Source organism: Rhinoderma darwinii, chromosome 2 (genome assembly GCF_050947455.1).
Source record: "Rhinoderma darwinii isolate aRhiDar2 chromosome 2, aRhiDar2.hap1, whole genome shotgun sequence".
NCBI classification, from domain to species: Eukaryota; Metazoa; Chordata; class Amphibia; order Anura; family Rhinodermatidae; genus Rhinoderma; species Rhinoderma darwinii.
In genome coordinates, this window is record NC_134688.1 from 25,247,443 (window position 1) to 25,264,229 (window position 16,787).

At 42.0% G+C, this 16,787-nt stretch overlaps 1 protein-coding gene across 1 annotated transcript in view; it reads right to left on the reverse strand.

The window, feature by feature from the left end:
• LOC142740415 (transmembrane 4 L6 family member 1-like) overlaps positions 1-16,114 on the reverse strand; it is a 32,780-nt gene extending 16,666 nt beyond the window's left edge. Inside the window, exons 1-4 of the mRNA XM_075849951.1 lie at positions 15,872-16,114; positions 9,709-9,891; positions 6,932-6,997; positions 154-299 (exon numbers count right to left, since the gene is read on the reverse strand). Of these exons, the coding sequence (XP_075706066.1) occupies positions 154-299; positions 6,932-6,997; positions 9,709-9,879 (383 nt within the window). The 5' untranslated portion in view covers positions 9,880-9,891; positions 15,872-16,114. The remainder of the gene's footprint in view (positions 1-153; positions 300-6,931; positions 6,998-9,708; positions 9,892-15,871) is intronic.
• Between the last annotated feature and the right edge of the window lie 673 nt (positions 16,115-16,787).

Below are 16,787 nucleotides of genomic sequence, written 5' to 3' on the forward strand. Positions count from 1 at the left end.
GGCATATGGAGCATGTGCCTTTCCTATAATCTCTCCCTGTGTGTGAATAACTCTGAACCCCTGAGAACTGTATGATGGTCTTATCTAACTTTTCTAGGTCTTCAAACCCACGTGTATATAACCTTGGGCTACAGTAATGAATAGGACACTTACTCCTCTGTATCATTCCGGAAGGGGTATATGTATTCACCATCTCCTGTGTCACACAGAGGTCCACGGACTAAACCCATTGCAGAGATGACCACACAGTACGCTCCTCCAATGGTGCCCAGTGCAGAGAGGATCACAGTCAGGAGCATCTGGTGAATGAGGACCCACAAACATTAACAACTCGAATGGTGACATAGACACATAATACACCAGCAACATGTCATCATTCTTCAGTAACGTCCCTCAAAGGGTAAAGTCTTACATATGAGATCATCCCATGAAAATCTATATCCTTCCAGAGTCAACTGGCACTACAGGTCACCCATGAGGCATGGGGAGAAGGTTATCTAGCGTCATTCCTCAGAGGGGTTGTTCAGTTTCATCAAATTAATGTAATTTTTTTTTGTAAAATTAAAAGTTCTACAATATTCCAATATATTTTCTGTATTAATTGCTCACGGTTTTCAAGATCTCTGCTTGTTGTCATTCAGTAGTAACTTCCTAAGGATAACATTCTGTCCATGGTCATGTGATGGACACAAAGGTGCACGCCTCGTTACAGTTACAGTATGTGTATCAGAGCTGTGTCTTCTAATGATCTCAGCACCTGTGTGTCCATCACATGACCATGGACAGAATTGTATCCAGGGACGGCCTTAGGCTAGAGGGCGCCCTGTGGAGCAGAATAGTTTTGGCGCCCCCTCCCATATTATATACCTTCCACACAAATAATGCCACCATATACTGTTCACATAAATAACACCGGTATGTCCTGTACGTAGAAATAATGCTACCATTTACTTTATACATAAATAATATGTTTGTAAAATGTATACATAATAATAATTTTTATTTATATAGCGCCAACATATTCCGCAGCACTTTTCAGTTCTGGGGGTACATTGTACAGACATCAGACATTACATAGTGACAAAACCAATTTCCAATTCAAACAGGAAGAGTGAGGACCCTGCTCGTAAGAGCTTACAATCTATGTATAGATATATAATACCGCCATATACATTACACATTAATAATACTGTACATATAAATAATACCCCCATGTAGTGTGTATATATATATATATATATATATATATATATATATATATATAAAATGCTGCCATATATTGTACATATAAAGTCCAACATATGCTGTAAATTACTTTATACTCTACACACATATAACACCACTACATATTGTTTGTATAAAAAAATACTGCTATATACTGTACACATATAATACCATTATATTCACTACACACCTATTATACTGCTATATATTATAGTCCCATATAAAACCGCTATATACTGCATACACCTATAATATCGCAACATGCACTACGCACAAAATACTGCTATACAGTCTACGCACAAACAATAGCACTATATACACACACTATATACTGTACACATCAGTTTTGCCACTATTTACACAAAAGCACAGCAAAAACTGTTTTTAAATCATTGCTGCAAAACTACAATGTATGAATATGCCCTTACAGTATCTTATGTAAACGAGAATCATATATATCCACATGCACACAGATATATATATACACTACCGTTCAAAAGTTTAGGGTCACTTAGAAATTTCCTTATTTTTGAAAGAAAAGCACAGTTTTTTCAATGAAGATAACATTAAATTAATCAGAAATACACTCTATACATTGTTAATGTGCTAAATGACTATTCTAGCTGCAAATGTCTGGTTTTTAATGCAATATCTACATAGGTGTATAGAGACCCATTTCCAGCAACCATCACTCCAGTGTCCTAATGGTACATTGTGTTTGCTAACTGTGTTAGAAGGCTAATGGATGATTAGAAAACACTTGAAAACCCTTGTGCAATTATGTTAGCACCGCTGTAAACAGTTTTGCTGTTTAGAGGAGCTATAAAACTGACCTTCCTTTGAGCTAGTTGAGAATCTGGAGCATTACATTTGTGGGTTCAATTAAACTCTCAAAATTGGCTAGAAAAAGAGAGCTTTCATGTGAAACTCAACAGTCTATTCTTGTTCTTAGAAATGAAGGCTATTCCATGCGAGAAATTGCCAAGAAACTGAAGATTTCCTACAACGGTGTGTACTACTCCCTTCAGAGAGCAGCACACACAGGCTCTAACCAGAGTAGAAAGAGAAGTGGGAGGCCCCGCTGCACAACTGAGCAACAAGACAAGTACATTAGAGTCTCTAGTTTGAGAAATAGACGCCTCACAGGTCCTCAACTGGCAGCTTCATTAAATAGTACCCGCAAAACGCCAGTGTCAACGTCTACAGTGAAGAGGCGACTCCGGGATGCTGGCCTTCAGGGCAGAGTGGCAAAGAAAAAGCCATATCTGAGACTGGCTAATAAAAGGAAAAGATTAATATGGGCAAAAGCACACAGACATTGGACAGAGAAAGATTGGAAAAAAGTGTTATGGACAGACGAATCGAAGTTTAAGGTGTTGGGATCTCACAGAAGAACATTTGTGAGACGCAGAACAACTGAAAAGATGCTGGAAGAGTGCCTGACGCCATCTGTCAAGCATGGTGGAGGAAATGTGATGGGCTGGGGTTGCTTTGGTGCTGGTAAAGTAGGAGATTTGTACAAGGTAAAAGGGATTTTGAATAAGGAAGGCTATCACTCCATTTTGCAACGCCATGCCATACCCTGTGGACAGCGCTTGATTGGAGCCAATTTCATCCTACAACAGGACAATGACCCAAAGCACACCGCCAAATTATGCAAGAACTATTTATGGAAGAAGCAGGCAGCTGGTATTCTATCTGTAATGGAGTGGCCAGCGCAGTCACCAGATCTCAACCCCATAGAGCTGTTGTGGGAGCAGCTTGACCGTATGGTACGCAAGAAGTGCCCATCAAGCCAATCCAACTTGTGGGAGGGGCTTCTGGAAGCATGGGGTGAAATTTCTCCCGATTACCTCAGCAAATTAACAGCTAGAATGCCAAAGGTCTGCAATGCTGGAATTGCTGCAAATGGAGCATTCTTTGGCCAAAGCAAAGTCTGAAGGAGAAAATTATTATTTCAAATAAAAATCATTATTTCTAACCTTGTCAATGTCTTGACTATATTTTCTAGTCATTTTGCAACTCATTTGATAAATATAAGTGTGAGTTTTCATGGAAAACACAAAATTGTCTGGGTGACCCCAAATATTTGAACGGTAGTGTATATAAACGCGCACACATACAATTTACGCACTCATACATACACTTCCACACTCATACACACACACTTATACACATACTCCCACTCATACATACACACACTCATACACACACTCATACATACACTCATACACACACTTACCTTCTATGTAAGATCTCTCATGCAGACAGTCTCCTGAAGCAGCAGGGCCCTTTACAACATGCCCCATCCCAGGACAGCAGATATAACCAGCTGCAGAAGTAGCTTGTCTGTTGGTCTGCAAGAAGAATATGGGGACCCAGCACTGGAGAGGAGGGGGATACAGGAGAGGACTAGAAACTGAGTTTCCTCTCTGCAGACACTCAGGCTGTGAACTCTCCCCTCCCCCTCATCTATGTCCCGACTGCTTCAGACTAGAGAGAGGACATAGTTTGTATTCACAGCAGTCCACAGGCAGGCTGAGGAGACGGGATATGGTGTCACCATAGAGATTATGTTGTAGGAGGGAATAGGGGCTGCAGAGGGACTATCTACGGAAGCATCAGGCAGCATGTTTGTCAGTGACGGCGCCCCCTTTACTTAGGAGGAGTGATGCGACCTGTGCTGCCGCACAGGTCGCACACCCCTAAGGCCTGCCCTGATTGTATCCACTGGAAGTAAACAATGAATGTTCCTACTGAATGACAACAAGCAGAGATCGTGAAAACCATAAGAAATTAATACAGAAAGTATATTGGAAAATTGTATAACATTTAATTATATAAAGAAAGATAACATTAATTTGCTGAAACCGGAAAACCCCTTTAAGTGTGGCTCTAACATTTTAGGACCACTAGTGTCCATTGAAATCAATAGATGCTCGTTGATTTCAATGGGTACCATGTACTATTTCCTTTCCTTTAGAATTCACATTGCGGTTCCCCTGGCAATCACAGCAGGTCTGCTTTACTGTAAAATCCATATGACCGATGCTCGAGTGAACACCTACAATGGGATGCTGCAGTTTTTCCTTTAAAGGGAAGGTGTCATGAATTTTTTTTTATATAATACTGCTTTTAATGTAATACTTTCAAACATTTTATTAAATTGTGTTCTCATGTTTTACTTTTTTATGTTTTCTGACTTTTATTTCTCTATGGGGGCTGCCATTTTTTTTTTCATCTCTGTATGTGTCGATTAACGACATATACAGAGATGAAATACGGCACATACAACCCCATAGAGAATGCGAACGGGAGCAGTTCCATTCGCAGTTGCGTGCGCCATCTCTGTGGAAAGGGCGCATGCTCTGCTCCCACACAGACCAAAACGAAGCTCGTTCGTAGAGCGAAATCCGGCGTCATTTTCATGTGGACCGGAAGCCGCTGCCGGACAGTAAGATGACGAATTCCGGCCATATGTTCAACGAAGCGAATGCGCAAGGAAGAGGAGAGTAGACCAGCGGAGGCGGCGGCAGGAGCAGGTAATTTATGTTCGTGTATGTTCGTGTGTATTATCTTCGTGTGTATTATCTTCGCGTGTATTATCCTCGTGTATTACTGTCTGCTGAGCCCTGTATCTAATCCTCCTACACTGTGTAGTTTCGCTCAGAATATACACAGTGTAGGAGGTTTGAATACATTCAAACCCCTCCCTCTCCTGGCACTAGCCAGAAGAAGGGATCGGGGATTGTGTGAGGACACTAGAGAGAGTGCCCCAAATTTTCAGCATAAATCAATGAGATTGCTTTACCACATTTATCATGCTTCAATTTTAGGAACTGCTCCCTCTAGTGGCCAGCACATTAAAATGTTATAAATTAGAATCTAATTTATAATATTTCCTGACTTGTGAAAAAATTAAAACAATGTGTAATCACTTAAATAATAATTGTTTAACTGAAAAAAATAATAAATTCTAGCGACACATTCCCTTTAAGGTTGGTGTCTACTTAGGACAACACCATTTCGTCACCGTGCTGATCATGGTGGTGAGAAATGTGGTATTGCAGGTTAAAGCTGTAAGTCAAGGTGTCGGCATGGTAATGCAGTGGTAGTTGCAATTTAAGAAAGCATGCCGGATGTGATGTCACAAAAGTTTGTATTACTCAACAGGTAGTAACAGGAACACCCCTTAAAAGTGTGAAAAACGTCTTTCTCACAGAGGGGCTCCCTGACACCTTCCATCTCTTTCTCACGAAGAGACTCCCTGACACCTTATATCTCTTTTGCATGAAGAGGCTCCCTGGCACCTTCTATTTTTTCTCACGGAGAGGCTACCTGGCACCTTCCATCTCTTTTGCACGGAGAGGCTCACTGGTCCCTTACATCTCTTTCTCACGGAGGGGCTCGCTCCCTGGCACCTTATATCTCTTTCTCATGGAGAGGCTCCCCGGCACCTTCCATCTCTTTTTCACGAAGAGACTCCCTGACACCTTATATCTCTTTTTCATGAAGAGGCTCCCTGGAACCTTCTATTTTTTCTCACAGAGGGGCTCCCTGGCACCTTACATCACTCTCACAGAGAGTCTCCCTGACACATTCCATCTCTTTCGCACGGAGAGGCTCCCTGGTCCCTTACATCTCTTTCTCACGGAGGGGCTCGCTCCCTGGCACCTTATATCTCTTTCTCATGGGGAGGCTACCTGACACCTTCCATCTCTTTCTCACGGAGAGGCTCCCTGACACCTTATATCTCTTTCTCATGGAGAAGTTCCCTGGCACCTTCCATCTCTTTCTCATGGGGAGGCTCCCTGACACCTTCCATCTATTTCTCACGGAGAGGCTCCCTGACACCTTCCGTCTCTCTCTCATGGAGAGGCTCCCTGGTCGCTTACATCTTTTTCTCACGGAGAGGCTCCCTGACACCTACCATCTTTTTCTCACGGAGAGTCTCCCTGGCAACCCAACCTGGCTATCACTTCCTCTGCTTTTTAGGGAGACTTCCTGGCATCTCCACCTGCCACTAATTCCACTCTCACAGCATGCAGTGTGGCTCCCTAGCAACTCCCACCATAAGCACAACAGCTTCTCCTACAGGGCAGTAGCTCACGCACTGAACCCCGATTGGCAGGAGCTGCCGCCCTATAGCAATCATGCTCAGCCCCATGGATGGTACACAGGGTTCCGACGCTGATTGCACCCTCCTAACGTTTTTAAAACAGAAATAACACATTAAAGAAGACACCTCTGCTGTTCCTTCCGGCGCGTATATCATACTACAGAATTACAATAATATAAAGTGAACCACCATTGGCAGACATTTTGGGACCTTCACAAGTACATGTATAAATAACAATAATATCCCTACTCCAGGACCTAGACCTGTAGATCAAACAAAGTGAACCAAACAGAACATAAGCAATTTAAAGCGCAAACCATCTTTACTGCTGAGCAGTTGGTCTGCACTCATGAAATACATGCTAACACCGAGTCCACCAGAGCAAAAGATGCAAATATTGTCCTCATGAGGCTTGACACCATGTCCCCAGTGCTGCCAGGCAGCTGAACTAATTACTGTGCCAACCAGGACTAGAATGAGCCCTGGCATATACCGAACACCATCTCTCATTCGGCAATGGACGTCAAGTCAGAAACTGTCTGGATATTTCCTGAATGTAATCTTACAATTAGATATTTTATTTCTTACCCCACATCTGTTTGCACAACATCCTTCTCCACCTGCACCAATCATCATAAATGCTGGTAGGAAAGCCTGCGGAGCAAAAGAGAACATTATTTTAGACTGAGATCTTAAGGTCATTGTTAATTTTGTAAATTTCGTAAAAAAAATAATTAAAAAAATAAATAAATAATTAAATAACTAAATAGTACATTTATTATTAGAGTTCTCTAGAAATATACATAGATGATTCCCACCGATCAGCAGAATGAAGCGAGACAGCGGTTGCTTCAGCTGGGATATCAGAAATCTGATTTTTCCTTGTGCTATACACTGGACAGCATATTTAAAGGGAATGTCTCGTGTATTTGATTTTAGTTTTATTAATTAAATATAAATATGTAGAAGAGAAATAATGTGTTTGTTATTTTTTTTAATGTTGTAGTTATTTATAGTTTACATTTAAAAACTTTACAGGGGGCAGCCATATTGGAGACACACCCCCTTCCTGTATTGTCTGTACAGACAGTGCAGCAGGGTGTGTGCTTAATGACAACTTCAATGAATGGGAGTTAATTGACAAAGAAATGTCATAGATTATTACAGTTTCTAGTAAGTGATGGAGTACAACCCCTCTCACAAAAACCAGGGAGAGGCAGGGGAGCTGCATACAAAGCTCTCATTAACTCGCCACCCTATTGTATAACAATGATGAGATTACTCTGCTCATTCTGTCCCAATCTACACAGCTGACATGTTAGCTACAGAAAACAGGACGCGTCAGCCTGTTGTGAATAGTCTCATAGAAAAAATATATGTTTATAATAAAAACCGCATTTAAACAATATGTTATTTTCTGATGATAAATCCCTGTTTAAAGGGGTATTCCAAAAATCATAAATGATCACCCATCCACAGGATAGGTGTTAATTTAATGATCACTGGGGGCCCTATTACAGAGACTCCCACCAACCGTGAGAACAGGGTTCCTGAACCCCTCAGACATTGAATGGAGCGGTGGTTGAGCATGCGCGCTGCAGCTCTATTCAATGTCTATGAAAATGACGAAAACAGCCAAGTACAGCAGTCAGCTGTTTCCGTCAATTCTCATGGGCAATGAATGGAGCGGCAGGCACATGCTCGACCACCACTCCATTCAAGCTACTCCTCACTGCAGGATGTACAGTGAAGAGGATATGGGGGTTTGGGACCCCATTCTCATGATCGGTGGGGCCCCCAACAATCATAAAATTATCACCTTGGTGATAATTATTGATTTTGGGAAAACTCCTCTAAGCTAGTTTCAGATTGGCATCATGCATCTAAATTTTAGCATCTACATTGCGACAGCAACACTGAAACCCCCTGCGGTTCTGATGGGGGTTCTATGGAGAGCTAAGTTGGGTTTAATATGGGTGCTATATGTGATGGTACTAAATCCATACAAAACATATTCACACCTTAAACTTTTTCCATGCTTTATTGTATGACAACATTCGATCACAATGGATTTAATTTGGCTTTTTCGACACACAGAAATACTTTTTATGCTGCGTTCAAAACTGTAATACAACCACGACGCGTGGTGCCTTATTGTCGTCAATGTCAAAACCTCGACAAGGTTGTTTACCCCCATGTTTATATTGTCCTTAAGGGTGAGACATGTGGTCTTGGTTTTATAAAATCACTGCAAAAAAGCTGCAGGTTTGCAAAACCATTGGGTGGAATTATTTTTATAGGCACTGTATGTGAGCACTGTGCTGAACTGTTATACAAGCATTACGTGGCACTGGATTGCAATAAAATAAGGACATACAATAGAATAATTCTGCGAGTAAATTGTAGCCCTGTATGATGGTATTATGTGGGCACTATACAGTATGTCATTATTACGTGATCACAGTATGTCAATAAGAGGACACTGAAACTATTATGTAGGCACTGTATGACTGACATCATTATGTGGGCACTGTATGACTGACATCATTATGTGGGCACTGTATGACTGACAGCATTATGTGGGCACTGTATGACTGACAGCATTATGTGGGCACTGTATGACTGACAGCATTATGTGGGCACTGTATGACTGACAGCATTATGTGGGCACTGTATGACTGACATCATTATGTGGGCACTGTATGACTGACAGCATTATGTGGGCACTGTATGACAGACAGCATTATGTGGGCACTGTATGACTGACATCATTATGTGGGCACTGTATGACTGACATCATTATGTGGGCACTGTATGACTGACAGCATTATGTGGGCACTGTATGACTGACAGCATTATGTGGGCACTGTATGACAGACAGCATTATGTGGGCACTGTATGACTGACATCATTATGTGGGCACTGTATGACTGACATCATTATGTGGGCACTGTATGACTGACAGCATTATGTGGGCACTGTATGACTGACAGCATTATGTGGGCACTGTATGACTGACAGCATTATGTGGGCACTGTATGACTGACAGCATTATGTGGGCACTGTATGACTGACATCATTATGTGGGCACTGTATGACTGACATCATTATGTGGGCACTGTATGACTGACAGCATTATGTGGGCACTGTATGACTGACAGCATTATGTGGGCACTTTATGACTGACAGCATTATGTGGGCACTGTATGACTGACATCATTATGTGGGCACTGTATGACTGACATCATTATGTGGGCACTGTATGACTGACAGCATTATGTGGGCATTGTTATATAGACAATTTAGTACAGTACCGTTCTTTAATACCATGGTATTTAGCTAATGAATACATCATATAGACTTACCAATAATCCAGCCCCAACGATTCCATGGAAAAACCAGACAAAATCTGTAATCTGTTCTATTTCTAGGATCTTGCCATTTGGGAAATACAGGAGAAGATTTGCAATAATAGCGCAGACACCTAATGGGAATAGGACTTTGCCAATAAACTTTGCACATTTCCCCGTGCACATGGTCAGGTCAGTCTGCAATGACAAAAGTTCATATACTGAGAATGGTTCACGGATGTCATTAATTACATTTGCTGTGGTATAAAACTTAATTCAGATAATTGATATCACAGTCACTTAAACAAGGCTGAGGTCAGAAGTGGACAATTTTGTACAGAATGAGCAGTCCCTGTTTTCTAATCTCAAACAACCCATTTACATGCTGGTGACATTTCTAATAATCCATTCTTCATTCTAGTCTAGTGGAGTGGTCAACAACCTGTGGTACAAAACTACAACTTCCACCATGCCCTGACTGTCACAGGTTGTCAGATCATGCTGGGAGTTATAGTTTTGCAATAGTTGGAGACTCGCAGGCTGAAAAAATACTGAAACCCACTCAAGCTTGACTTTCAAAATGTTGCAGTGGACCTTTAAAGTCTACCTATACTTACAAAATACTTTTGCCATGTCATAGTGACATGTCAGAAGTTTTGATCGGTGGGGGTCTGAGCACTGAGACCTTCATCGATCGCTAGAACGAAGCGGCAGAAACTCTCAGATGAGCGCTGTGCAGCTTCATTTCTGTTCGGCTCTGCTCGGCTTTTCTTTGAAAGCCAAGCAAGCAGTGTACGGACTCATAAACTTTCTATTGAGCCCATAGACCAAACTCTTAGCACCCCTTCATAGGCGCTAAGAGCTTGTGTACTTGGCCATGGCTCTATTGATTCTCAGTGAGAGAGAAACCGGAGCCAGTTGGATCTTACCTGGAACCTCTAGCTCAGGGCATCAGTTCACCTGCTCTTCTGAGAAATTGGTTAAAATGGATGGACCCTTTAATAATAATTTAATCAATATCATTACCAACTCTCCTGGAATATCCAAGATGCACCTGGAAAAACAGGAGACCTCCCAGACTCCCGAAAAAGCTTTCAGAACAAGCGACAGGACTTTGCCTGCAGCGGCGCATCCGGGAGTGTAGAGAACTGCAAGCTGCATCAACAAGGAAAGTATCTGCAAGGTCTGGGGTATGTATTAGTTTAGGGGGACTGGTCTGGGTCTATATTTGTTTAGGAGTCTGTATTCATTTTGGAGTATAATGAAAAGATTTATATACTTGTGGTTCGAATGCCTCAGGTTGGAATTGTGCCCAGTTGCAAGTCGTGCTGCTTAGTTCATCATTTTTCTTAATCTCCCCGATTGCAAGCATGATATATGCTGACTATTCAAAAAGTCACCCTGTATATATATTGTAAGTGATCAGATCGAAAGCAGTGGCCATGATGGTATCCAGGAACAACCATACAACATACGATTCCCATGGAAAGTATTAATTTCCGTTAAGCAAACACAGTTTTATGGATTTGCGTATTTGTTAAGCAAACTATGAAATAAGAGTCTATATTGTACATATGTTTTAGGCAAACAGATGGCAGGAGCTGATGGAGCAGAATGTGACCACTTTGGCCTTTCACAGAATTTGCAAACAAAGAGAGGAGTCTTTGCTGAATACATCTTTGCAGTAACGTGTGGTGACAGGACTCCATTGGGCTGTGTTTGAGTTTTGTAACATGGAGGGGTAGCCTCTACTTAATCCAGCCTGATCAGTACAAATCCAAAGGCCAGATAAACTAGAAAAATTAGAGACGTAAAAGACGACATTGTGCACGTGACCACCAGGGGTGTCAATCGCACGAAATCCAAAAATCTAAAAAAGATCATAATGTCATAGGAGCTTCTTGGTGCAAAAAGTTTTGCACCAAGAAGCTCCTGAGATCTTCTTTGGATTTTTGCTATTACTTTCTATTCATAACATACAAGCGGGGTGAAGTACCCTAAGATATTTTATGTCCCCAAAGAGCTCCAAGACACCAGTGCAGAACTGTTGCTCATCACAATCTGGACCCTGTATAAGAACCAAGACCAACCAGTTGGGTTTTTTCTATCTATCTAGCTTTAGTAATATTTCCTTGCTCCACTCGGTAACACCCTACACCAACGGAAAAACACCTGTCAGTAGTTTTGCCTTGGATCAACCTAGTATGATCACTTTATTAGCTAACCCTGTTTTAGTAAAGGGGCAATGTGACCTCGACATCACGGATAGGGATGTAGTCCATCTGCTACATGTCTTAGAGTGAGGTTTCGTTTATGGGTTGAATAATCTAATTTTGTACATTTTTCGAAGTTGATGCATAGACCAGTGTCTTACTAAAAGGGGTATTCTCAACTTAGATTTTTTGGGCATATCCACAAGAGATGTTATGAATGTCCCATTGAAGCGAGTCCCACCACTGGAACCCGCACCTATCTCTAGAATGGGGCCCCTCTGACCCCCGTTTACTTTGTCCAGCTTCTACTGCTCCCCAACCACTCTCTGACAAGGTGGTCGGTAGTACGGAAACAGCCAAGCTTGCTGAGCTACGCTATTTCCGTAACTCCCACAGTCGTGAATGTGAGTTACAGAAACCGCGTTGAACGGCGAGCTATGGTGTTTCTGGAACTTGGGTTCTACGTAAATAGTGTACTTCAGCGAGCTTGGCTATTTCCGTAACTGCCAACCACCTCATCATACATAGGCCGGGGAGTAGCGGGAGCCGGACAAGGTAGGACGGGGGTCAGGGGGCTTCATTCTATAGATGGGACCCGCATCTATTGGATATTTTAGCATATCCTGTGGATGTGCCATAGATGTTGAAAATGGGAAAACTCCTTTATTGTCACGGCCAGGTCTCGGTACAGGAACGTGGATCCACTATGTCACTATTATATTTGGCTAGGGCTACACCAGGGTAAGGACTTTGTGCAGGGAATCCCCAGGTCACTGACGATTTGAAGATGGTATTTTCAAGCAAGGTACCAGAATGGAGAGACAGAAGCGTGGTCATACAAGTCTGAGGTCAGGGCTGGCAGATTTTTATTGACACAGTAGGACAGATAAAGGTTGGGGCAGGCTACCATCCTAAGTCAGGAAACAGTTCGGGTCAAATCCAAAATAGCAGACAACAAACACCTTCACAATTGGACAGGACCAAAGAACCTTGTTGCTCAGGTAAGGTGGGGCAGTTCTGAGCAGATTTATATAATAAGAGGTGATCAGTTACAGTGTGAGCAAGACCAGCTAACATAAGCCTGTCCCTTTAAGACGTAGCAAAGCTTGTGTGCTCCGCTTTGGAGAGGCCGCAACACGTTATACTTAAAATGTAAAAAATTGGTAAGTGTGATCCGGTAGGGAGATGTAACATGGTGTTGTGATGATATCAGGATTTAAATGTAGCTAGCCCTATACAGTAGGCCCATTGAAGACTGTGTTGTCCTTCTCTTCTCCAACTACAAATTAGTCCAGTTCATGATACAGTGAAACTTTTTTGAGAGGACTATTTAAGATTTCAGTGAAAAATGGTCTTCTATAGGGGCAGTCCTCTGAATTAAGAGGGCCAATATATAAATCTGGTCTAGATGGGGGTAGTCTTTTTATAGATGTGTTTTTTTGGAGGGGTTTCACTGTGTTATCAGCCCATTAGCTAACTACCAACTGCTGTAGTTGGCAGAGTTGGACTGAGGAACCTTAGGCCCAATAGAGTAAATGACTCTGTGGTCCCACCATTTATCTGTCCTTTTATAATTGCATTGTAACCTTTATCATTGCAAATACATGACATGTTGCTGGCACGTATTGTCTGCTGGCCTATGTTATAGAAGGGCCCAGAATCAAATCAGAGCCTTTGCCTACAGGAGAATAGTCTTGTGTACTGGTTCAACAATCAGGGGTATAACTAGAGAGTGCCCCACTTTTGAATGGGGCCCCCTTCTGCATGGACCTTTAGCATAGATCCCCCAGATAAGACCCCTAAATCAGACGGGAAAAAAAAGGCATTTACTCATTGCCTCTGACTTTTCTTTAAGACGGCCTCGGATCGCCAAAATCTGCACAAACTCTGTGCCGCGGTGCATAGAAGATCCTGACACAAGGCAACGTCAGGATGTAGTATGCAATGCAGCACACAATGTCACCTTCTGTTCTGGGACCTGATGTGGCAGCCTGTGGGGATCCTGGGCAGTGCCCCCTGCCCTTCTAGGCCCCGTCACGGTTGGACCCTTTGTGACAATGATCATTACGCCACTGCGAACCCTGATAGTGAGGGGGGAGGGAATAAAGGGAAATAAGGATATTTTAAAGAAACATTTTCAATACCGTATTAGGGAATTCTGAGTAAACAAATGGTGAACTCCTGCTCAGGACCTTCATCGAATGTCCAGAGTGGAGAGCAGCTGCAAAAAGCATCTCTCCATCTGGAGAACCCAACATGCTCATGCATTATATGGACAGCCGTTTGACTTCAATAAGAACTATGTAATGCTACATTTCCCCAGTGGTGGCGCTGCAGGAGAATTGAACACGTGTAGCTTAGTTTCCCCACAGATTACACCTGATCGCTGATGGTCCCAGCACCATCCTGTTATCCTGTGATCAGGTTATTGTTGGGGAGGACCGTCTAACAAAAAGTAATTGTCCAAAGTGGAGAACACCTTTAAAGGGGTTGAACCAGAATCAAAAATTATCCACAAGATAGATGATATTGTCTGATCGCTAGGGGCCCCACCGCCGGAACACCCACCGATGGTGAGGATGGGGGTCTTGAACGCCTGTTCATCATCATTGCTTGTTGCCTCTCCATTCAAAGTCTGTGGAAATGACGGAAACTGCCGACTACAGTGCTCGACTATTTTCGTAGTCCCATAGACATGGAGCGGCGAACTCTTCCTTACTGCAGTGAGGCAGTGGGGCCCTCATCGATCAGACGACAATTTTTACCTATCCTGTGGAGATAGGATAATTGTCGATTCTGGAAATTCTTCTTTAACCTATTAGATAACTATAGTTGTTCCCATGGCCAAACGTAGAATTTTGAGTAATTATAGTGTATTCGATAATTGCTTTTTAGGCAATTTGCTGTACATTTAGCAAAAATATATCCAAAATGGAACAGACAAGTTAGCAGCATATTATAAACTGATGTATGTGATTTCTGTAAATGTTTATACTGAACAATTTCCATTGCATTGCTCTGTAAATTTGTAATATGCGACATATACACATAAAAATTTCATGTGCCAATATTGCATGCAATTTTTCATATATTTTTTATGATATGCATTTTTATCATGATTTTTGAGACAGCAAATGAGTCCAAAAATCATTATAAAAATGCATATCATAAAAAAATATATGAAAAATGTAAACAAAACTCAGTAAAAGTTATATTTTATATACACTCCGGATCTATTTTTCTTGTTATAATATCACGGAGAACGAATTTAAAATTATTTTAGTCCAGGTGGTGGACTTCAAATAATACCACAAATATTCATACAATAATTAATGGCCCTAAATGTCCAGCAGAAGACAACCCCATTTGGAGGTGACTTTGGAGCCCATCACTTGCCTCTAAAGTCTATTTCTTTTGGGATGATTCACAAATAACCTCTTAGACTTTTTTGATGATATGTCTTTTGTGTACAATAATAATAAGGACAATTGTGAAAAAAAATGGGCATGTACATGTTCTATCTAGATGGAGGGTGGGCACGAATCATCTCCTCTGGTGGGCCCAAGCAACCCCAGTCCGACACTGCTACTACCTATGCACCCCTATAGCTTAGTTTCCGAGATCATAGAAGTAAATATTGGAAATGGAGGGATCAATCTGTAATTTCTTCGGGGAGGGGGATGTGGACTCCCAATTCATAGAGATTTCATCGAGATTATACACACAGTAGCACAACTTGGATTATCTTTCTATATGATCGTTTATGTTCCCCGCAGTCTTGCTAGTTATTATCGGTTCATTCTTCTAGATAAAAGGAGCGATTCCTATAATAACATTATATTAGGGAACAACTCTTCTATCATTTTCTTGCATATATAGACTAAGTAAACCCACTGAATAAATCTGGTGTAAACCTGCATGCCGGTAATGCTGACATACTTAGTCGATATGGTAAATTGTCCTACCTGGAAACCTCCCGCAGATAGATATGGACGTAGGAGACCAAAGTGAGAGGATTTCCACTGAGAGGAGTAGTCCGGCTCTGCTACCAGGCGGCTGTAGGCAAACACTGATGATGTGCATAAGAAGAATTTGGAAGGACCCTGAACTCCCCCGCTAGGTTGCAGGTATGACAAATAAGCAGGTATTGATTTTCCGAGCAGTGAATGGAGCACTGTTCTCCTGGTCAGTGTTCCTGATACTTATTGATTAACTAACAGCGCTGATGTCACTTTTATTAATAATCCCATGATTTCCCAAGTAAATGAATGATTCAGCTTGGACATCCCCATATCCTCCTTGTAATATAGTAAAATAATATATTATACTGTCATTTATATGATTTCACAGAGGGAAAAATAGTGAATGACATGGGAACATAGTAAGGTTAAAAAAAGACACAAATTCAACCTATAATCCTACAGTGTTGATCCAGAGGAAGGCAATGAGAGAGTTGCCAATAGACTTCCTGACTCCAAACAGTCTGAATATATCCCTAAACCAATGAACCATCTTCAACAATCCCTGAGGGGTCGTGTGAAGACCTCGGGGTGTTGCGAGCAGCGCACCGATATGGACGGCGCTACGGCCTGGATATGGCCGATGATGGACAGGTCGGGTCAAATGACCCTCCATGAGCGGCCATAAGTGAGTGCCAGTAAAAGAAGCTGGTGCCTGCTTGCGCCAATGACGACAGGTCCCTCCCGCCACCCAGTAAACACGAGAAAATAAACTTGTCTCCTGCTCATCATGTGATTGACCTGCTCTCTTCCTCCTCTTGGTAGTGTGTTGAATCAGTCAGGCCCATCATTATTAACAGTGACTGTAGAGTGTGCAGTAGGATTACGGCCACGAATATCTAAGTAGTATATCTATATATAA